Below are 24311 nucleotides of genomic sequence, written 5' to 3'. Positions count from 1 at the left end.
GGAAAAACGTTTGATTGTCTTCTGTGTTCATTTACTGCTTGGTTCCCGGGTTTTATAGTCTGATGGCATTTTTCCATTCACTGTCTCTATTAAACACAGAAAAATGTTGGTAAGTAATTATTCCATCCTTGCTCTCTTTTCTTCTGTGATGCGGAGCGTGAAATGGCTGCACGTCAGGTCACGTCTTCAGCGAGAGAGGAAGGAGTCACATGTCTCAAGTAATAATCTATCCTTATAGAGCCGCAGAAGGCTGAGAAAGAGACCAGAGTCATAGATAGACCACGAAATAGAGTGACAAGTAACAGTAAATTAGTCATTTTAATTCTATGAGTCCAAAACGCATTGTGAAGTTTGTTTCTTCTTCATAGAAGCGATGGGCAATAACTGTCCCCTGATTGTCCAGAACTGTACAGTTGCGAATCTGAACTGCTGGAAAATATATAACGGAAGGATACCAGCCGGGTACAGTTAACGAGATTATGCAGAGTCAAAAATAAATAAATTCAGCCAGTATTTCTGACAGTAGTGCTAAAAAGCTAAAAGGGTCCCCCAAAAATAGTGTATAACACCACAGTACCACAGTATTATTCATGATCATTGCGCTGGTACATGGCTGCAGTGCTCCAAGCATGAAACGGTCTAATGTAACTCCCTGAGGAACCTGAACACACATCAGAGAGCAGCTCTCAACCTTTCCTTCATAGCCGGCACTGGACCCATTAGGTGAGTCATCATACTAGCACACAGTGCATCACATCTGTATTAGAGCACATCAAAATATACACCAGGAAGGAAAGAAATGGAGAATGAGGGACAGGGTAATAAGGTATAATAATAAGTACAGCAGAGTACTGTAGAATCCTTGCTGGAAATTCAGAGACCAGTAAATCCGTAGTCGACAAAGGGTGTTGTTCTATTGGTGGACGAAGGGACTGGACATTTTCAATAACATCAACAATTGCAATGAGGACATCAAATGCCAGAGGAGAGCTTTCCCAGGGGGCAAACTGGTTGCAATGGCAATCTTATCTCGGTCAGGTTGTATACTGGTTGAATTTATTTTTTTTTTTTCCCGCAACAAATAAGAGAAGTCTTTATGTGGTTGTAATCTAACCAGACAACAACCAGAATATTACGTATTTCCTGTGACATCTGGGTTGTGGATCATAATGCCAAAATATCTTCTACAATAGTTTGCCTCAAGTTTGGAGGATATAAGATTCCTGTTCAAGTGAGCCATGGAAACTCTCCCTTTCCTGCATTCAGGGAATGTGGGCAAACCTTTTTCTTACAGCACACTGACGTGTACTCAACTTGACGAAGATGATGCATCTGCCAGACACCCACAACTGTTGTGTCCAAAGGAGTCGGAACTACTCAGAGGCAGGCGGGGGGATTTCAGATTAAGCCAAGCCCAGAATTACGTAAACTCCCCTGGGGTGGGATCGCCTTGTGCCGTGGCAGGGCTGACTGGAGGCAGGACTGCCTGGAACAGAACAGTGAAGGCGACTCTGAAACCCCAAAGCCTTCAGTAGGGAGAGAGAGAGAGAGAGAGAGAGAGAGAGAGAGAGAGAGAGAACTGAACACACATCTAAAGACCTTTCTGACAGAGCACAGCAGTCAATCAGGGCAGTCAATCAGCAGAAAAGGGATTTTCTCTTGCCCGTTTTCTCACTTTCCCCTTTCAACCAACCACCCCTCAGAGATAGAGGAGAGAGGAGGACACAGAGAGATGATCCAATCCACACAAATCATAAAGTTACAGATTCTTTCAGACTGGAGAGACATTTAGCTTTTTGCTGAAGGTCCTCTGGGGGAAGAGAAGGAGAGTTGGCGTACCAAAAGGGTTGAGACCATCTGACCCATGCAAAATGAGTTGCTCAAAGGCCCAATGAAGACGTTTTTATGTCAATATCAAATCATTTTTTGGTAACAATTACTGGGTAATTACCTTACTGTGATTGTTTTCATTTAAAATTGTCAAAAAGAAGAAAAAATAGCTTCTTAGCAAGAGCAATTTCTCAAGCAATATATTTTAATTAGGACTGGGGAGGGGAAAACTGAAAACTAGCTGTTATAGGCAGAGAGGTTTGGAACTCTCTTATTGGTCTATAAACTAATTCACCAGGCAGGCCAAAACTCCATTCCAGCAAAACAGGCTGAAATTTCAGGCGGTCTTTTCAAACAGCTCGTATTACACTAAAAGTCCATTATCATAATCTTTTTACATTTCACACTATTATTCCAACCTCATAGTGTGGAAATATATATACAACACGGGCAATCACATTTTTGACTGCACTGGGCCTTTAATTCATCTTCAATGAATAAACCAAATAAAAGTGTAATTATAACCCATTTGGCAATAAATCGTTACTTGCAAGACCGAATTACCATTATCATCTGCGAAGGTGAATACTTGTCTTCAGTAAGGAAGACGTGGAGTTCACTCACTGCATCCGTTTATGCAGTATTCCAGAACACCTTGATCTTGATGGGAAGGTTGACCTACCTACAACAATTTGCACCGTTCTTAACATCTTTAAACAACATTCACTCGCTAGCCTCATCTGATGATTACTTCAAGAATGAGCTTTGCACATAATTCCCATTCAGATCACCTTGAACAGGCTGCTAGTAACCTGTTGTGCCCCAGGTCTTACTTAGTGTGTCTGGCAGTGGGGGGAAAAATTAGGCATCAAAGAGAGAGAGAGAGAGAGAGAAACCAGTTATTTCACCTGGCTCATTAAAAAATGGAATAATCCTATAAAAAAATTACACAAAAAAATAACACTAAACACTGTGAAAGGGATGGAAACATTGCCACGTCGAGTCGCCATAATTCTGGGAGGACCACGTACAGAACAAAAACACATTTATATACCAAAGGAATGACATGTTTTAATTGTGCACCAATTAAAGGTTACTACGCAAACAATGGGGAAAGTTCAATCAAGTTGTGGCCGTTTACATACAATAGATCATTAAAGATGACTTTATTCCTGGGATCCTCTCCTATTTTCTGTTTTATACTGTTGTTTTCGTGATTATATTAAGCCAATAGACAGAAATATACAAGGCTGATCAGGGACAAACCAAGACAAAAACAAAACAGATAACAGGTAAGTCCTGCACAGGACTGCAGTAGCATATTTCCCCCCAGTAATGGCAATTTATAGGGAATAGGGTGTTTAGGACTAACACATGATCCTGGGAACGCTCGGGCAGAGTGCCCACCAGATTTAAATGGGCCCTTTTTGCTCACATGGAATTATGGCGGCCGGGGGATTTCAGGGAAAACTAGGAGTCTGCCACCTCTGAGTGAACTCTGTTACCTCTTTGTAATGTTGATATGAAATTAGACTACCGTCATACTATTCAAAAGCATGCCATGCCTTACTGTTATCAACAAAAACGATGCACATTGTGTCTTTCTATTTGCACAACAGATGGACAGAGGAGACAAGGACTTCATGCGAATCAAACCTCCAGGCAGCTTGAGATCGCAAACGAGATACGATAGTATATTGTCTCTCAAACCTTTGAAGAAATGTCACATGATCAGACATTTTGCAGTGACAAACAGCTAACTCAACATGCCAGACATACATGTATCTTGCTACTGAACATCTCTTCCAGATTTAAGCCAATTCCTTCTCAGATGACTGCAATGGCGAGTCGCTACAGTCGCTACTTGTTGCTTTGGCTAGCGGTGCATCTAGGCCACGTGTCACTGATGAATAGCATCCAAAGGAAAAGCTCAAGTTCAATGGCAGCCCAGCTAATGTGTTTGGAGGAGGAAAACCCATCGTTTAGCCCTAAGGAGGAAAATCCATAGAATCTTATCTGGGGGCAGTTGAGAGAGGCAGAGATAAGTGAGCCACAGGAAGAGCATGGATGCTGGGCACAGAACAGCGGCGAGAGAACATGGCAAATGCAGTGAGAGAGAGAAGTGCTCAATTTGGTCGTCTTCTTACTGTTTTGAGTAACATTGACATGTGAGTGTGGTTGTAGGCAGTTACACACATGTGGATGAATGTGCAAGTGTGCGTGCGTGTGTGTGTGAATGTCTAACTCCAGACATTGGCCCATTTTGCAGTGTGTATGGGTGAGTGAAACCCCATTATCAGGCTGAGGCAGAACCTTCACTCTCCGGACCCGTGAACCATAATGAGCTCCTCACCAGCTCCCAACCTGTCTGCCCAAATAAATCACTCTCCCCCTCACACACAGGCAAGCAGGTGCAGGTGCACACCAGTGGCGGTCAGTGCCATTTAAGATTAGGGAGGACACGTTTTTTTTAGGAGCATGACCTTATTTTTACTTCCCCATTTCGTTTCGTTTGCTTCCGTTTAAGAAACGTTTTTCAACAGAATCAGCAGAATGAATACACCCCTGATCACCCGCACACAGTTCACTTTCATAGCAGCCACATTCAAACAGCATGATCACTTGTCTCGTTGTATAATTCCTGCTCGCATCTACACACCCTCCGCCTCTCACATTTTCTCTTCACTTGTGGACTTCAGTGCACAACACAACAGCTCTCTGTGACCAGGCAGAAAAAACGTTCCACGCCAAACCGCTAATCGATACACACAGCCTACATCGTTGTCACCATATTAGCTAACATCTTAGTCAACATATCTACTAGAACTAAAGTGTTAGTAAACCCACAACAATCATGTAGTACAGTGTACAGAAAGCGGTTTATCAGTTACACCGGCAGGCCCCGGTGGCAATACAAGCTTACCATGAGTTCCAGTGTTGGATAGCCTTACCCAGCTAGCTAACAAAGAATCCCATTCTGTTTAAGCTGGGTGTTTGAGTAGGCTAAACTAGCTAGCTGCATCCGCTAGCTAAGTAAGTGAAAGTGAAAAAAATACAAAATATAGCTTGCTCTCTCTCTCTCTCTCTCTCTCTCACTCTCTCCTGCTTCTCCTTCATTTTTGAAGAAATGTATGTGTTCAAAACTGTTAAACTACTGTCTTTCTTTGTCTTTGAGTCAGCTACTCACCACATTTTATGCACTGCAGTGCTAGCTAAATGTAGCTTGTGCTTTCAGTATTAGATTAATTCTCTGATCCTTTGATTGGCTGGACAATATGTCAGTTCATGCTGCAAGAGCTCTGATGGTTGGAGGACGTCCTCCGGAAGTTGTCATAATTACTGTGTAAGTCTATGGAAGGGGGTGAGAAACATGAGCATTCTAGGTTTTGTATTGAAATCAATGTACCCAGAGGAGGACGGAAGCTAGTTGTCCTCTGGCTACACCATAGTGCTACCCTACAGAGTGCTGTTGAGGCTACTGTAGACCTTAATTGCAAAGCAGTGTGTTTAAATCAATTATTTGGTGACATAAATTTCACAGGAGGTGGGTGGCACCTTGATTGGGAAGGACGGGCTCGTGGTAATGGCTGGAGTGGAATAAGTGAAATGGTATCAAATACATCAAACGTGTTTGATGCCATTCCATTAGCTCGGTTCCAGCCATTATTATGAGCCGTCCTCCCCTCGGCAGCCTCCACTGGTGAATATATTTTGTATAGTTTTATTTAAAAAGCATAATCTTTTAAATGTTACTATTTAGAAGAAGAAGAAAAAATTCACTGAAGAGGATGGTCCTCCCCTTCCTCCTCTGAGGAGCCTCCATTGGTGCACACGTACACACATACACTAACACACACTCTCCTGAAGGAGCTCACTTGCACACCCACATGTACGCACACACACACACACACACACACACACACACACACACACACACACACACACACACACACACACACACACACACACATGCCTTTAGGCCTGTTCAAGACTGTAAATCTTTACCCAAAAATCTATTTATTACTTTCAAGTTCATGAAATTGGATAGTAAAGTAGCTGTTACGATGGTATTCATCAGTGTGAATGCTTTGATTTAGTTCCACTGGTTTCAAAGAAGAACGATTGCAGCATGTTTCAGGATAATTTGTATCAGGTGTTCAGGATATGGAATGTTTGGCGACTGCACAGCAGTTGCTATCTGGTAATACAACAAGTTAAATGTTCAGATGCTTGAAGTGCCTGTAGAAATGTTATTAACAAACAATGCATAAAGTGCTTCCCTTCCACTTAATAAGAGGAAACAGGAATAAATATGAACCCCAATACAGCTAAAAAAAATCACATTTGATTGACAGTAGCTTAATAACACCAATTCCCCTTGCAAAGACAAAATTATTTCGGGGTTTTTTTTCCACAAGAAAGAATCTCGAACTTGAGTTGTTTTATTTTTCCAAATCCATTTATTTCATTACGCCCAGAGCCATGATCCCTGTAGTCCATGACTCGATGTCAGCACTCAAAATGTCTTTATTATTTCAAGGAACAATGCCAATAACCACAAGAGACTGAAGAGGATGAGGGAAAGAGTGGACATATTTGATGCTAGAGAGGTGTGCACTCAAGCTCAAACTACTCCATGGATTTGTGTGGACGCGCATCTCCTTTCTGAGAACAATTACCGAAATGTCAACTGAACGGCCGCCCAACTTCAAAAACAGACGGGCTATCTATCAGAAGCTAATGCCACCATGACGCATGTGGATGGCAAGCTGTCTATTCTAAAATGTATGATTTTTCTGATGTGTGTTCTAGAACTAATAAGGCCAGAGCATTCTTATTATGTACCGACAAAGCAGTGACCGGTCAGACCAAATGACTACTTTCAAAATGTACTTTTCGATCTCTATTGAAATGAATGGCTGTCACATTTAAATGAGCTTCCAGCTGCTGAGGAAAGGGGAGAGTGGGGTAAGTTGAGCCAAATGGGTAGTGTGAATTACCCTTGTTTCTAAGAAACTGTCACGACTCCCGCTGAAGTTGGCTCCCCCGCCTGTTCGGGCGGTGCTCGCCGGTCGTCGTCACCGGCCTACTAGCCGCCACCGATCCCTTTTCCCTTTTCTGTTAGTTTTGTCTTATTAGATGCACCTGTTCCGTTTTGTGTTTTCTTGATTTGCTTCCCTATATGAGCGTGTGGAACCCGCCCTTTGTCATGCGGGATTATTTTTGTGTTCACGTTTGTGTCGTAGGTGTTGTTGTGCTCCGGACCGTGTTTACCCTGTGTTTGGGTTGGTCAGTGTTTTGCGCCCTGTGTTTTGGGCATTACCATTTTCGGTGCCGGAATAAAGTGCATTTTCCCCCTGGAACTCTCTGCTCTCTGCTCTCTGCACCTGATTCCTACCAACACACCTAGTCAGCCGTGACAGAAACCATACACAAAATGTATAATTTGGTCCAAATACCGCATGAAGTGCTTTGAAAGGTTGGTAATGGCTCACATCAACACCAATATCCCAGAAACCCTAGACCGACTCCAATTTGCATACCGCCCAAACAGATCCACAGATGATGCAATCTCTATTGCACTCCACACTGCCCTTTCCCACCTGCACAAAAGGAACACTTATGTGAGAATGCTATTCATTGACTACAGCTCAGCGTTCAACACCATAGTACCTTCAAAGCTCATCACTAAGCTAAGGATCCTGGGATTAAACACCTCCCTCTGCAACTGGATCTTGGACTTCCTGACGGGCCGCCCCCAGGTGGTGAGGGTGGGTAGCAACACATCTGCCATGCTGATCCTCAACACTGGAGCTCCCCAGGGGTGCGTGCTTAGTCCCCTCCTGTACTCCCTGTTCACCCACGACTGCATGGCCAGGCATGACTCCAACACCATCATTAAGTTTGCAGACGACACAACAGTGGTAGGCCTGATCACCGACAACAACGAGACAGCCTATAGGGAGGAAGTCAGAGACATGGCCGGGTGGTGCCAGAATAACAACCTATCCCTCAACGTAACCAAGACTAAGGAGATTATTGTGGACTATAGGAAAAGGAGGACCGAGCACGCCCCCATTCTCATCGACGGGGTTGTAGTGGAGCATGTTGAGAGCTTCAAGTTCCTTGGTGTCCACATCAACAACAAACTAGAATGGTCCAAACACACCAAGACAGTTGTGAAGAGTGCACAACAAAGCCTATTCCCCCTCAGGAAACTAGAAAGATTTGGCATGGATCGTCAGATCCTCAAAAGGTTCTACAGCTGCAATATCGAGAGCATCCTGACTGGTTACATCACTGCCTGGAACGGCAATTGCTCGGCCTCTGACCGCAAGGCACTACAGAGGGTATTGCGTACGGCCCAGTACATCACTGGTGCTAAGCTGCCTGCCATCCAGGACCTCTACACCAGGCGGTGTCAGAGGAAGGCCCTAAAAATTGTCAAAGACCCCAGCCACCCCAGTCATAGACTGTTCTCTCTACTACCGCATGGCAAGTGGAACCGGAGTGCCAAGTCTAGGACAAAAAGGCTCCTCAACAGTTTTACCCCCAAGCAATAAGACTCCTGAACAGGTAATCAAATGGCCACCCGTACTATTTGCATTGTGTGCCCCCCGCAACCCCTCTTTTTACGCTGCTGCTACTCTCTGTTTATCATATATGAATAGTCACTTTAACTATACATTCATGTACATACTACCTCAATTGGGCCGACCAACCAGTGCTCCCGCACATTGGCTAACCGGGCAATCTGCATTGTGTCCCACCCACCACCGTCAACCCCTCTTTTAGGCTACTGCTACTCTCTGTTCATCATATATGCATAGTCACTTTAACCATATCTACATGTACATACTACCTCAATCAGCCTGACTAACCGGTGTCTGTATGTAGCCTCACTACTTTTATAGCCTCGCTACTATATATAGCCTGTCTTTTTACTGTTGTTTTATTTCTTTACTTACCTATTGTTCACCTAATACCTTTTTTGCACTATTGGTTAGAGCCTGTAAGTAAGCATTTCACTGTAAGTATTGTTGTATTCAGCGCACGTGACAAATACACTTTGATTTGATTTGAAATATTTAGGAAGAGGTCATCATTTCATGGAGTCTGTAAAGGAAGAAACCACATGGAAAAAGTGGTAAGCAAGTTAGGTCCAAAAAAATGCTTTTCACAAAGTCAAATTAATTTATTGTGTTAGAGGATTCATGATTCTTGTATCTAAACCAAAGTAGATAATTTAAAGATCTTTCTATATATCAGTTGGGGTCTCTATATGCTTCAGTATGAGATCCTAAACCTAGTATGAAATTGCATCCGTGAAGCTGTGCGGGCTAATATAGTAAAAATGCCTTGGGGTAAGTGTTTTCTTCCCAGGCGTAATGCAAGGAATTATAGCTGGGATATAAATGAACAACCGGGCCTATGTTAAAAGTGCAAAAAAATGTACTCAGTGTTTGGGAGAAGTAAAGATACCTTAATAGAAAATGACTGAAGTAAAAGTGAAAGTCACCCAGTAAAATACTACTCGAGTGAAAGTTTAAAAGTATTTGGTTTTACACATGCTTAAGTATGAAAAGTAAATGTAATTGCTAAAATATACTTAAGTACCAAAAATAAAAGTATAAATCATTTCAAGTTCCTTATATTAAGCAAATCAGACAGCCCCATTTTCTTTTTCTTATTTTTTACAGAGAGGAAGGGGCACACTCCAGCAGACATCATTTACAAATGAAGCATTCGTGTTTAGTGACTCCGCCAGATCAGAGGCAGTAGGGATGATAAGGGATGTTCTCTTGATAAGTGTGTGAATTGGACCATTTTCCTGTCCTGCTAAGCATTCAAAATGTAATTAGTACTTTTGGGTGTCAGGGAAAATGTATGGAGTAAAAAGTGCATTATTTTCTAGTAAAAGTAAAAGTTGTCCAAAATATAAATAGTAAAGTACTTTAAAGTATTTTTACTTACTTTTTTACTTAATTTTACTTTACTTTTTACTTTAACTTTACACCACTGGTGGACACCCCTTCAAATGAATGGATTCGGCTATTTCAGCCACATCAATTGCTGACAGGTGTATAAAATCGAGCACACAGCCATGCAATCTCCATAGACAAACATTGGCAGTAGAATGGCCTTACTCTCTTTGATGTTCAACGTGGCACCATCATAGGATACCACCTTTCCAACAAGTCAGTTCATCAAATTCCTGCCCTGCTAGAGTTTCTCCGGTCAACTGTAAGCACTGTTATTGATGAAGTGGAAATGTCTAGGAGCAACAACGGCTCAGCTGTGAAGTGGTAGGCCACATAAGCTCACAGAATGGGACTGCCGAGTGCTGGAGCTCGCAGCGTGGAAAAAAATGGTCTGTCCTTGGTTGCAACACTCACTACCGAGTTCCAAACTGCCTCTGGACGCAACGTCAGCACAATAATTGTTCGTCAAGAGCTTCGTGAAATGGGTTTCCGTGGCCGAGCAGCCGCACACAAACCTAAGATTACCATGTGCAATGCCAAGCGTCGGCTGGAATGGTGTAAAGCTTTCCGCCATTGGACCCTGGAGCAGTGGAAACGCGTTCTCTGGAGTGATGAATCACGCTTCACCATCTGGCCGAATCTGGGTTTGGCGGATGCCAGAAGAATACTACCTGCCCCAATGCATAGTGCCAACTGTAAAGTTTGGTGGAGGAGGAATAATGGTATGGGGCTGTTTTTCATTGTTTGGGCAAGGCCATTTAGTTCCAGTGAAGGGAAATCCTAACGCTACGGCATACAACGAGATTCTAGACGATTCTGTGCTTCCAACTTTGTGGCAACAGTTTGGGGAAGGCCCTTTCCTGTTTCAGTATGACAATGCCCCTGTGTACAAAGCGAGGTCCGTACAGAAATGGTTTGTCGAGATTGGTGTGGAAGAACTTGACTGGCCTGCACAGAGCCCTGACCTCAACCCCATTGAACACCTTTGGAATGAATTGGAACGCCGACTGCGAGCCAGGCCTAATCGCCCAACATCAGTATCACCTCACTAATGCTCTTGTGGCTGAATGGAATGAGATGTTCGACGAGCAGGTCATGTAGTGTATGTTTTCAAAACTGTCATTTTTGTATTAATTCTGATTATTTCCTGGGATTCTCAACATCCTGAAATAATTCCCTTTACAGAGTGATGCTGAATGTACTCTCCCCTACAATGAAAGACTGTGGGAACATCAAGGGCGTTAATAAAACCTGGAGGAGGATTTTTAGTGTGACTCCAGGATGAGGCCTAGCTATTCTTCTCACACACTTGGTATTGGCTGCTAACCCGATGATAACGTCAGTCTGGTTGAGTCAAACCAAAGAGCTTTCCAGAATGTTGGCAATCTGAGAGAGAAGATGTCTGCTTTATAACTTATCTTTGGAAGACCGAGCTGGGTCAAAACGTGTTGCACCATGCATCCACTGACATGTTAAAACCGTTACTGGTCTGCTGCACTTTTTCAAACTGTGAGAGTACATGTCCTTGTACTGTGCATACTACGGTTACCTACAGTATTTTTTCAATGACATAAAATGCTTTACAATTCAATCAATCAACCAAAAGAGGGAGCAACAGTCACAAGAAAAACTGTAGAGGAGAGAACCCTTGGGAGGAACCATACACCCTGCTGACTAAGTGAGTGTTTCTGTATCACCCTATCCCTTACCTCCACATGTCTTCCCGTCATATGTAGCACAGACCCAGTCATGGCATTCACAGCGTGGTCCATAGTAGTTCCCTGGCTCTGCGACCTGGCATATGCAAGCCCCACAGTCACACTCTCCCCTACCACTGCAGATAAGGCCTTCAGGGGTCTTGCACCGCCGCTGGGATGACTCAGCAGACAGCGTACATACCTGCCTGGGAAAACAAGAGGATTAACTTTTTATAATTCTATAGCCTATAGATCACATATTTGATGTATTAAGTATATTATTATCAACACAATCGCCATAACTGGCCATAACTGCAGCAACAGAGAGATGGCTTGGCTGGCCCTTTTAATTATGGCGTATGGGGCAGTCTGTAGAGCCGTCCATTGAGTGTGGAATGTGTTGCCGTTAAGGTTAGCGTTTAGGTTTGGGATAGGGTTAGAAACAGAAAAAATAAAAGTACAAAATGATTGCCTACAACTGGGATTGAACCTGGGAGACCATCCTTAATCCCATCCCCAATGCCCTATAGTGGGGCAGTTAAGCTGATAAATCGTTCACTTTTAGACAAAAGCACCAAATTTGGAAAAGATGTAGATTCATGTACCCTGAAAATATTTAGATATGAAGCCACCCCAGATTTGACCCCTGGTGTCTGTGGCGACCATCTTACAAAATGGCTGCTGTCGTTAGCACTATTTATCTGGACTTTTTCAAGACAAACGCACCAAATTTGCTTTGCGGTAGATTCATTTACCCCGAATAGATTTAGATATGGAGCCACCACAGATTTGGCCACTGGAGACCTTGGTAGTCATCTCACAAAATAGCCATAGATGGTAATGCAATTTTACATTTCACAAGGCCTATTTTGAGACAAACACCACATTTGGCACAGAGGTAGATTTAGGTACCCTAAACATTTTTAGATATAGAGCCACCACAGATTTGGCCCCTGAGTGCCATGAATGCCATCTTACTAAATGTCCCCAGGCTGTACAACTATTTTACAAACATTAAATCTACAAAACATCATGGCATATAGTGTACTTCTTTGACTTTTAAAAGTCATAGCCTATACTTCTTGGCTTGAATCTTCTGAATACCAAAAAGGCTAAAAGGCCCAGTGCAGTCAAAAACTTAATTTCCCTATGTTATATATATACACAATACCAGTCAAAGGACACAACTACACATTCAAGGATTTTGTCTTTATTTTTACTATTTTCTACATTATAGAATAATATTGAAGACATCAATACTATGAAATAACACATATGGAATCATGTAGCAACCAAAAACGTTGTATTTTATATTTGAGATTTTTTAGCCACCCTTTGCATTGATGACAGCTTTGTACACTCTTTGCATTCTCCCAACCAGCTACACCTGGAATGTTTTTCCAAAAGTATTAAAGGAGTTCCCACATATGCTGAGCCCTTGATGGGACAAACTTCCAGAAAGACAACCATCTCTGCAGCACTCCACCGATCAGGCCTTTATGGCAGTGTCCAGACGGAGGCAACTCCTCAGTAAAAGGCACATGACAGCCCTCTTGGGGTTTGCCAAAAGGCACCTAAATGACACTAACCATGAGAAACAAGATTCTCTGGTCTGATGAAAATAAGATTGAAGTCTTTGGCCTGAATGCCAAGCATCACATCTGGAGGAAACCTGGCACTATCCCTACAGTGAAGCATGGTGGTGGCAGCAGCATCATGCTCTGGGAATGTTTTTCTGCGACAGGGACTGGCAGACTAGTCAGGATCGAGGCAAAGATGAGCGGAGTGAAGTACAGAGGGATCCTTAATGAAAACCTGCTCCAGAGTGCTCAGGACCTCAGAGTGGGGCGAAGGTTCACCTTCCAACAGGACAACAACCCTAAGCACACAGCCAAGAGAATGCAGGAGTGGCTTTGGGACAAGTCTCTGAATGTCCTTGAGTGGCCCAGCCAAAGACGGACTTGAACCCGATCGAACATATCTGGAGACCTGAAAATAGCTGTGCAGCAACGCTCCCCATCCAACCTGACAGACCTTGAGAGGATCTGCAGAGAAGAATGGGAAAAACTCCACAAATACAGGTGTGCCAAGCTAGTAGCGTCATACCCAAGGAGACTCGAGGCCGTAATCGCTGCCAAACGTTCTTCAACAAAGTACTGAGTAAAGGGTTTGAATACTTATGTAAATTAGATTTTTCTTTTTTTAAATTTGTAATACATTTGCAAACATTTCTAAAAAACTGTTTTTGATTTGTCATTATGGAGTATTGTGTGTAGATTGATGAGGGGAAAAAACGATTTAATCAACTGTAAAATAAGGCTGTAACCTTATAAAATGTGAAAAATGTCAAGGGGTCTGAATACTTTCCGAAGGCACTGTATGCACTGGGGTTGGGACAACTCAGCAAATAGAAAATAAGGGAGAAGGAAAGGTGGACTTCTCTACATACAGTGTGTCTATAATACATTTGTTGTATATATGTACTAGGGCTGTCTGTCAATTAGATTTCTCATCTTGGCCTTTATACGTATGTGTTATAGGTACAGAAAGTATTCATACCTCTTGACTTATTCCACATTTTGTTGTGTTACAGCCTGAATTCAGAATTGATCTTTTCACAAACATCGACACACAATACCCCATAATGACAACGGAAAAACATGTTTTTAGACATTGTTGCTAATTTATTGAAAATGAAATACAAAAAGATCTAATTTACATACGTAAGTATTCACACCCCTGAGTCAATACTTTGTAGAAGCAAGTTTTGCAGCGATTACAACTGTGAGTCTTTCTGGGTAAGTCTCTAAGAACTTTCCACACCTGGATTGAGCAACATTATTATTTTAAAAAATCTTCAAGCTCTGTCAAATGTGTTGTTGATCATTCCTAGACAACCATTTTCAGGTCTTGCTTTAGATTTTCAACTAGATTTAAGTGAAAACTGTAACTTGGCCACTCAGGAAGATTCACTGTCTTCTTGGTAAGCCTTGTTGAAAACCGGATGCATGTTTTAGAATATTCCAAAGCATCTTCCCACGGCTATGTACCCATAACTTGATGCAGCCACCACGTTGCTTGAAAATATGGAGAGTGGTACTCAGTAATGTGTTGTATTAGATTTGCCCCAAACATTGCAAACAGGATGCATGTTTGGGAATAATTTGTATTCTGTACAGGCTTCCTTCTTTTCACTCTGACAATTAGGTTAGTATTGTGTATTCAGTGTTGTTGATCCATCCTCAGTTTTCTCCTACCATTAAATTCTGTAACTGTTTTAGTCACCATTGGCCTCATGGTGAAATCCCTGAGCGGTTTCCTTCCTCTCCGGCAACTGAGTTAGGAAGCACGCCTGTATCTTTGCAGTGAAAGTGCAATTAATAACTTCACCAGGCTCATAGGGATATGTCTGCTTAAAAAAAAAAAGACCCATCTACTAATAGGTTCCCTTCCTTCTTTGCGAGGCATTGGAAAACCTCCCTGGTCTTTATGGTTGAATCTGTGTTTGAAATCCACTGCTCTACTGAGGGACCTTACATATAATTGTATATGTGGGGTACAGAGATGAGGTAGTCATAAAAAAAATGATGTTAAACACTTATTTCACACAAAGTGAGTCCAGGCAACATATTATGTGTCTTGTTAAGTTCATTTTTACTCCTGATCTTATTTAGGCTTGCCATAACAAAGAGGTTCAATACTTATTGACTCAAAACATTTCAGCTTTTCATTTTTAATTAAAAATATAGAAAAACATTCCACTATGACATTATGGGGTGTTGTGTGCAGGCCAGTGCCAAAAAATCTCAATTTAATCCATTTAAAATTCAGCATGTAACACAACAAAATCCGTAAAAAGTCAAGGGGTGTGAATTTTTTCTGAAGGCACTCTACATTCTATATCTATGCTATACCTTTCCTCATCCCTTCTTTTAGCTTTTTCCATTTTCTTTTTGGGAATAGTAATGTGTGTTTCCTTTTGTAAACAGTGCTGGTCTCTGGTAACAATCCCCATCTCAAGAGTCAAGAATCCCTCTTCCCTCACTTTCTTCCCTCATTTTATTTCCTGTGAAAAAGTAATTTGTCTATAGGTGCAAGGTGACTGTGTGAAGTTTTACAACTTTAATTGTAACCATACTCACTTTCCCTTTCTTTCTGACTGTTTCTCTCACTCTCTCTGTCTTCCTATCCTCTCCTCCTCTCTCTCCATGCCGCTTCCCCTCTCGTTTTTCCTCTCTTTCCCCCTCTCTCTCCCACCTTCTCCCTCTCTCTCTCTGACTGTAAATCTTTTGTGGCTCCTGAAAGTTCAGCTCTGCAAATGCTGTCGGAGTATCTCACAAATGAATGGATTCTTTCATTGTAATGTAATATCTATTACTATTCACGTCCTATTTTAAGCATAATGTGAACTAACTAATACCTATGAACTAACTAATACCTAGTGTACTCTAAAGGTGGGAATACCTGCTATGGCTGGTGAGCTACTGTGTGACAACAGCTAGCCAGTGCAATATAAGAAAATGGTCATTTGACAATAGCCATAATGTTTCTCTGTTTTATGTAATTCAACTGATAATGGCCGAGGTTAGAGCTGGGGTAGAAACCTACAGTCTACAGACACAGGTATGTCAATGTTCAATGTTCAGGAAAGAGAGACAGAGTCCCGAGTATTTCAAATAGGTTAAAGGGAAAGGAAAATGGGGACACCTACTCAGTTGGTAGTCAGCTAAAATGTGTCTTTCGCATTTAACCCAGGTTGGAATGGAGAACAAGAACAAAGAAAATAACATACTGTACAGATACAGTATAGGATCTCAATTTGCGAAGCAGGAAATGCAAACTTGTAGTGTATTTAAGTTTTTCAAATGATTCTAAAGTTAGCAATTTCCACTTTGAAATTTCAGGCTTGATTTGCCCTGACAAAAAAATGTATCAACCCCTACAAAAATATCCATTAATTATAATCCACATAATAATTCACATTTCCTCTTGCTGCAGAATTATTTTCCTGCTGTAGCAAACTGGCGGTACAGTCAATCCACTTGGACTGCAGCTCCAGACGTGCGATCTTTCAAAGCTTTTGTTTTGCTGGCCCACTCACTCAGAGATTTCTCAGTGGGATATGTTTCTTTTGGTCTCGGTTTCTGACATTCTTTTCTATTCCTGCCCTCGCATGCTAATCCCTTTCCTGTTCAGGAACAGCAGAAATATTCCTGCCACCCCAATTTGATAAAGGAACAGCTTATTACACTCTTTATGGACTAGCGCATGCATACCTTATCTCAAAGAAATGGTGGCACATTAACAAACACAAACCAACAAGGGAGGAAAAAACTAAACCCTGCATTTGAGCTATGGGCTACAACAACATACTGTTATTAATCCTTGACTTCACAGTAGCTGTCACATTTACAGTAATGGTACAGAAAGACTCTATATTTCCCAATTAACATGTGCTGTGGATTTTGGGGCCTACCACCCAGCCACATAACACAACAACAAACACCCTACACAGCCTCAACATTGGCCACATTCACACGCGCTCGCGCACACACACGTACACACAGCCCCCTGGTGCACCTATTTTGAGTAAATACCCCCTTCTCTCCTCAGCTGAGTCAAGTTTACAGACTATGCTCTGCAATGTCATGTGGCAATACTTACTGCAGGCTCCCCTTCAAGGCCAAGGCAAAGGAAGATGTGGTTTCCCACATTCACATCAGACAACTATTTCACTGTCTATTTTTGTTTAGTTTTGTGTAGTATCATAAGAAATGCAGATGCATGATACAACACAACACAAAACAAGCACTCATGACAGAAGAAAAAAAAACAGAGCTCATTTTCAAGGGAATGGGTCCATATCCTGCAAATGCAGCTTGATCTCTGAATGTGGGGGAAAAAAATGTCCTCAACATTCTGTACAGATACAGTTCATATGACATAGACATTCTTTTCCACGATTGATGTAACATTTGTACAATAACTTTTCAATCACATAATGTCCTTTGAAAACACCTACCCAGTGCAGAGGTAGCAACTTTCTTATGTGTCAAAAAAAAAAAAACTTGTACTCCATAATAGAGAATCTGACAGTACAAACTTAACCAACCACATTTAAGTACACTACTGTAACGGCACCTTTTACTCTACTTCTCTGCCCCCCCCCCCCCCCCTCTCTCTCTCTCTCTCTTTGAAACCCCCAAACTAACTGAAAAAGAAAGCCATGGTGAAACTCCAAAACTCACCCCAGCGATTGTAACAAACTTTGCTCGACAGCCGTGAGCAGAATAAGAAGCAAGGGAACTAACATACAGTTCACCAAAGCCTCCGCACGCATGTTTAAATCCAACAGAAACCTGGAGTGAAGTCGCCTACAAGATTTTACCCCCTTTTTTCCCAAACAGAGGGAGAGCTAGAGGGAGCGAGGAAGAGAAGGAGTGAGGAAGAGAAGCAGAGAGAGGGAGAGAGAGCAACGGGCTGGACAGAACTGGTCAACCCTTCAGAGGCCAATAGCTGTCTCTCTCTCCATACAAGTGCCTTTCATTAGTTGTGACTCTCTCAGTCCTGGGCAGGAGTTGGAGAGGGGGAACCTGCCAAAAAAGAAAAGAAAAGTTCAGTCACAGTTATGTAATTAGAAACGGTCTTTCATACATATGATTTATCGTTGTTTTTTTTTCTCTTTCTCTCCTGAGTCCTGAGTTTCTTGATCAAAGACAAGTATTGAATCAAAAGTACCCTAATAGGTATACCTGACCATGGTCAAACTAATGGACAAATTTTGCAAAGCAGTATTAATTGAAAATTTAAATATTTTTTAGCATTTTTCAATTCTGTAATTAAAAAACAATTATTATAGGCCTATTTAGATGTTTTTATTTTGTGATTATTGGAAGACCAACACCTGACAAATGACTGATTCCCACAATCCTGCAATTAATTCATTGTGGGGGCAATTTAATTTTACTGTTGCAATACATTTACCTAAATAACTGTCATGTATTGAATTTCCATGTCATGATTGCACTGACTGTTGTGTTTTTAAGGATTATGGACTTGTCTAAACCAATAATCAACACTGATTTAAACCACGCATGCATTGCCAACCAACTGACGCTGGACGCTATTGCCAGGAAAATCCTATTGTAAACCTTTCTTTAAACGTTAAACAATTTTGGTGGTATATTTTCACTATTTAGGATTTCCATTTGAGGCCTGTGGTCTGCCAGTGCCTGTTTCAGCTTGCCCCAGTAGCCTACCTACTGTTGCTGGGGGGGATGAATTCGCGCAAACACTGCCTCGCCGCAGCCGTCTGCTGCTGATGTGATGAGAGGCATGAGCTGCAGGGTCGCAACATAGCCTCTCACTCAAACTAGTCTCTGGCTGAATAACTTTTGTCATTTCATTGTTTTTTACCCAGCACGTAACCAGTACTATTTGTATTTGTTATGGAGCCCCATTAGCTGTTCCTGCTCATTCACAGATTTCACAACACACTGTGTGCCCTCACGCCCCTATTCCACCACTACAATATATCTACAGTACAAAATCCATGTGTACGTGTGTGTATGCATGTGTCTGTGCCTATGTTTGTGTTGCTTCACAGTCCCTGCTGTTCCATAAGGTGTATTTTTATCATTTTTTTACATATAATTTTACTGCTTGCATCAGTTACTTAAGGTGGAATAAAGTTCCATGTAGTCATGGCTCTATGTAGTACTAAGCGCCTCACATAGTATGTTCTGGACTGTGAAGAGACCTCTTGTGGCATGTCTTGTGGGGTATACATTGGTGTCCGAGCTGCGCGCCAGCAGATCAAACAGACAGCTCGGTGCATTCAACATGTCAATACCTCTTATAAATACAAGTAGTAATGAAGTCAATCTCTACTCCACTTTGAGCCAGGAGAGATTTACATGCATATTATTAAATATTAGCTTTCTGTGTACATCCAAGGGCCAGCCATGCTGCCCTGTTCTGAGCCAATTACAACTTTTATGGAACCTGAACCCACGACTGAACAGTAGTCCAGGTGCAACAAAACTAGGGCCTGTAGCACCTGCCTTGTTGATAGTGTTGTTAAGAAGGTAGAGCAGCGCTTTATTATGGACAGACTGGACAAGCACTGTTCGAGACTTTCCTATCAACGGGACCTGAAGAACTGTAAAAGTTTCTCAGTGGCGTGGCTGAACAAGGACATATATAATATATAGTACAACTAACTGGTTTTTCTATGCATCGTCAAGACCGAACAGCAGCTTTGGGTAAGGTTAAGGGTGGAGGAGTGTGTCTCTTTGTTAACAACAGCTGGTGTGCAATCTCTAATGTTAAGGAAGTGGCAAAGTTTTGAGTTAGAATACCTTATGATAAGCTGCAGACCACACTATTTCCCAAAATAGTTTTCATCTATATTTTCGTAGCTATTTACCGCCACAAACCGATGCTGGCACTAAGACCGCACTTAACGAGCTGTATAGGGCCATAAGCAAACAAGAAAATGCATATCCAGAGGCGGCACACCTAGTGGCTGGTGATTTTAATGCAGGGAAACTATAATCCGTCTTATTACGTTGTAATAGTTTCTGTACGTGAACTGTATGTCCAATTACAAAAAATACCTCAGATCAGATTGAAAAAAAACTTTGTTTTCCGACTGCATTCCACAAAGCTGTTTATCATGTTCGTTTATCATGTCCGCACACAGTCTGGTTTGATTTTTCTCTCTCCCGTCAGGTGGTCCACCTTCCCTGTGGCCGACATGGTTGCTGTGTGGACAGTGGAGAGGACATGGACGTCTTGTTTGTCATGCCACTTTACTGCCAGCTGTTGACCGTTCTCCTTGAACTCCACCTCACCTCTCTGCATCTTCCTGCATCCCAATGCCGGCATCCACTTCCTGTTCGACCTGACTGTGCCACAGGCCCCTGTGCTGTTGGAGAGCAGATGCTGGAAGAGTGTGGGACTGCTGTAACAATTGTCCACATACACAGTGTGTCCCTTGCTGAGATGGGGTGGATCCTGTGTAAACTATAATGTCCTGGACAAATCCTGTCTTCATGTCGCACATGACAAAGAACTTGACCCCAAACCTGTGCCTTTTGGAGGGAATGTATTGACGGAACGCCAGCCTCCCTTTCCATACCAACAGGGACTCGCCAATGCATAGGTCGTTGTATGGCACAAAGACCCAACCAAATGCTGATGTCAGGCTGGAAAGAACATTTCTTATGTTGTATAACGGGTCATTTAGGACAGCAGTAGCACTGTTGACGAAACGCAGGCATCGCAGCAGAACTAGGAAGCGGTCTTGGGAAAAGAGGGTGGCAAGTTGCAAACATCTGTGCTCCAGTATTCTCTTAGGGAGTTCTTCTTTACTATCCCCATGAGGACTGTCACCAGAAAGGTATACATTTCACTAATTGTGGTTGTTACCCATTTGGCGAGTTTCCCCCTCACTCCTGGCTCTCTCTTCTCCTGTAGCTCCAAGGCATAGCGATTGGTCTCCTCTACTATGTCTCCCACCAGCTCCTCTGTCAGAAACAACTTGAAGCACTCTGCCTCAGATGGAAATGGCAAGGGGCGTTGCACTCCAGACTGGGACTCATCAAAGCAATCAGCAGGGCCAGGAGGGGTGAAATGGCTGGCAGCCTTCCAGCTACCACAGAACTCCTGTACTACATCCACTGTCGGTCTGCCTCTATCACCACCAGCATCTTCAAAGGGACCTGGGACCTTCAGTGGACAAGGGGTCCTCAGATCCAGGGTTCTCAATGGCTACAAGGTTGGGGGGCAGCTCCTCACTGTCAGAATCTGATTCCTGACTTTCATACTCAGACTCATTGTCAGAATTTAAAAAATCTCCAGAATTTACGCATTTGCGAGTTGTCTCCTTTTGAAAGACATTGCTAATGCTACAGCTTATCTCACTCGCTACATACATAAACATACATAAACAACAACACTGAATGGCTCAGAGTGGGAGTGAGAGGTAATGTGATTGACTGCTGGCACAGGCCACTTGTATCAATAAATCACTATCAGAAAATGTTTTGTGTGGTAATTATTTATATATTTACTGTTTTATTCACGTTTTCAAGTTCTATTGACAAATCATGCATTCCGATTCTTGCATAGATTGTAATGGGCACATATTATGTGTGTAAAATACTTTTTGGAAAGTTGTACTGATTATGATGAGCTAAGATAATTCCAGCTATGTGTGGAGCCATGTTTGTTGACATACAATGCATTCTGGGTGTCACCTAATCGTCTGTCGGACCAAAGATGTTATAACAAAATGAGGTGAGTAAAATGTTTCTGAAAAAAAACAGTGAGGCCAGCTCAAATGCTGATTGTTGATTCATTCGAAACTGGCCGTTCTAAATAAGCGTTCTAACTAAGCGTCCTAATCACACCGGTTTAACACAGTGCCAACGACGTGGCCCGCTACCAAGGACTGTGGGCTCTCCTTCTCTGTGGCCGACGTGAGTAAGACATTTAAGCGTGTTAACCCTCACAAGGCTGCCGGCCCAGACGGCATCCCTAGCCGCTTCCTTAGAGTATGCGCAGGCCAGCTGGCTGGAGTGTCCACAGGCATATTCAATCTCTCTCTATCCCAGTCTGCCGGCCCCACTTGCTTCAAGATGTCCACCCTTGTTCCTGTAACCAAGAAAGCAAAGGTAACTGAACTAAATTACTATTGCCCCCTTGCACTCACTTCTGTCATCATGAAGTGCTTTGAGAGGCTAGTTAAGGGTCATATCACCTCTACCTTAACTGACACCCTAGACCCACTTCAATTTGCTTACCGCCCAAATAGACCCACAGACAATGCAATCGCCATCACACTGCACACTGCCCTATCCCATCTGGACAAGAGGAATACCTATGTAAGAATGCTGTTCATTGACTATAGCTCAGCTTTCAACACCATAGTACCCTCCAAGCTCATCATTAGGCTCGTGGCCCAGGGTCTGAACCCCACCCTGCGCAACTGGGTGCTGGATTTTGTGATAGGCCACCCCCAGGTGGTGAAGGTAGGAAACAACACCTCAACACCACAAGGGTGTGTGCTCAGCCCCTTCTGTACTCCCTGTTCACCAAAAACTGCATGGCCACACACGCCTCCAACTAAATCATCAGGTTTGCAGATAACACAACAGTAGTAATGATAAGACAGCCTACAGGGAGGAGGTGAGGGCCCTGGGAGAGTGGTGCCAGGAAAATAACCTCTCACTCCACGTCAACAAAACAAAGGAGAGGATCGTGGACTTCAGGAAACAGCAGAGGGAGTACGCTTCTATCCACATCGACGGGACCACAGTATAGAAGGTGTAAAGTTTCAAGTTCCTCGGCGTACACATCACTGACGATCTGAAATGTTCCACCCACACAGACAGTGTGGTGATGAAGGAGCAGCAGTGCCTCTTCAACCTCAGGAGGCTGAAGAAATTTGGTTTGGCCCCAAAAACCCTCACAGATTTTTACAGATGCACAATTTTACAGATGCACAATTGAGAGCATACTGTTGGGCTGTATCAATGCCAGGTACGGCACCTGCACTGCCCGCAACCGCAGAGGGTGGTGCAGTCTGCCCAATGCATCACCGGGGGCAAACTACCTGCCCTCCAGGACACCTACAGCACCTGATGTCACAGGAAGGCCAAAAATATCATTGAGGACATCAACTACCTGAGCCACGGTCTGTTCAACCAGTTATCATCCAGAAGGCGAGGTCAGTACAGGTGCATCAAAGCTGGGACCGAGAGACTGAAAAACATCTTCTATATCAAGGCCATCAGACTGTTAAATAGCCATCACTAGCCGGCCTCCACCCGGTTACGCAACCCTGCACCCTAGAGGCTGCTGCCCTATATACATAGACTTGGAATCATTGACCACTTTAATAATGGAACACTAGTCACTTTAATAATGTTTAAATAATGTTTACATACAACACTAAAACAAACTCTTGGCATTGCCCGTGTATTCCTTTATGGCATCCTGCGCGCTTAAGTATGTCGCCAAGTTTCACTTATTCCAGAAATACCATGAAATGTTCAAAAGCCGGGAAGACCACAAATATTTTCATAGATTAGGGGTCTGTCGCAGACCGCGATGAAGATCTATCAGGACATAGCAGTAACACACATTCAATCCAAAAGGAGAGATGCTGAAAAGCATGGTAGCATACAGTACCTGCATCACCAGAAGAAGCTCCCAGCCATACTTCCACGGGATCTTCGGTGTCAGTGCATGGGAATGCATTTCCCAAACTTCTAATTCCCAACAAGATGTTCTATGCATTCTGCAAGCAGTGCAGTGAGTGTGGTTTAAACTATCGCTACCAAGTGTACAAAGATCGGCTACACAACTTCATTGAACCCTAGCACACCGAAATTGGTTCAGAAAAGAATCCCAGAACATTCTTCTGCTCGCAGAAAATGTTCTCATAACACAAAAACTGTCCAGTCGTGCTAATGATTATAGAATGTTTGTATAAAACATTCACCTGATGTTGGAAGAATGTTGCTAGAATACATTTAATCTGTTCTTTAAAGGTTCCCAGAATGTTTCATTAGGTTGTGGGAACAATATGCACCCCAAAATAAATGTTCCCAAAACACAAAAAACTGTCCAGTTTTGCGGATGATTCTACAATGTTTCTTTTAGGGTGCAAAAAAACTTTCACCTGATGTTACAAGAACTTTCCCAAAGCACACTGTTTGTTCTTTAAATTTTCCTAAAACATTTTTTTAGGAAACATTGTGAGAATATGACAAGAGATAGGTTCCCAAAACAC

The 24311-nt window shown here is 42.7% G+C and overlaps 1 protein-coding gene across 1 annotated transcript in view; it reads right to left on the bottom strand.

Annotated features, from left to right (window-relative positions):
* itgbl1 (integrin, beta-like 1) overlaps positions 1 to 23776 on the bottom strand; it is a 119526-nt gene extending 95750 nt beyond the window's left edge. Inside the window, exons 1-3 of the mRNA XM_039014351.1 lie at positions 23708 to 23776; positions 20327 to 20455; positions 11522 to 11711 (exon numbers count right to left, since the gene is read on the bottom strand). Coding sequence (XP_038870279.1) covers positions 11522 to 11711; positions 20327 to 20455; positions 23708 to 23776 — 388 coding nt within the window. The remainder of the gene's footprint in view (positions 1 to 11521; positions 11712 to 20326; positions 20456 to 23707) is intronic.
* Between the last annotated feature and the right edge of the window lie 535 nt (positions 23777 to 24311).

This window comes from Salvelinus namaycush, chromosome 19, assembly GCF_016432855.1.
Source record: "Salvelinus namaycush isolate Seneca chromosome 19, SaNama_1.0, whole genome shotgun sequence".
Lineage (NCBI taxonomy): Eukaryota > Metazoa > Chordata > Actinopteri > Salmoniformes > Salmonidae > Salvelinus > Salvelinus namaycush.
The sequence above is the reverse complement of the archived record's forward strand: the minus strand, read 5'-3'. Positions and strand labels throughout refer to the sequence as shown.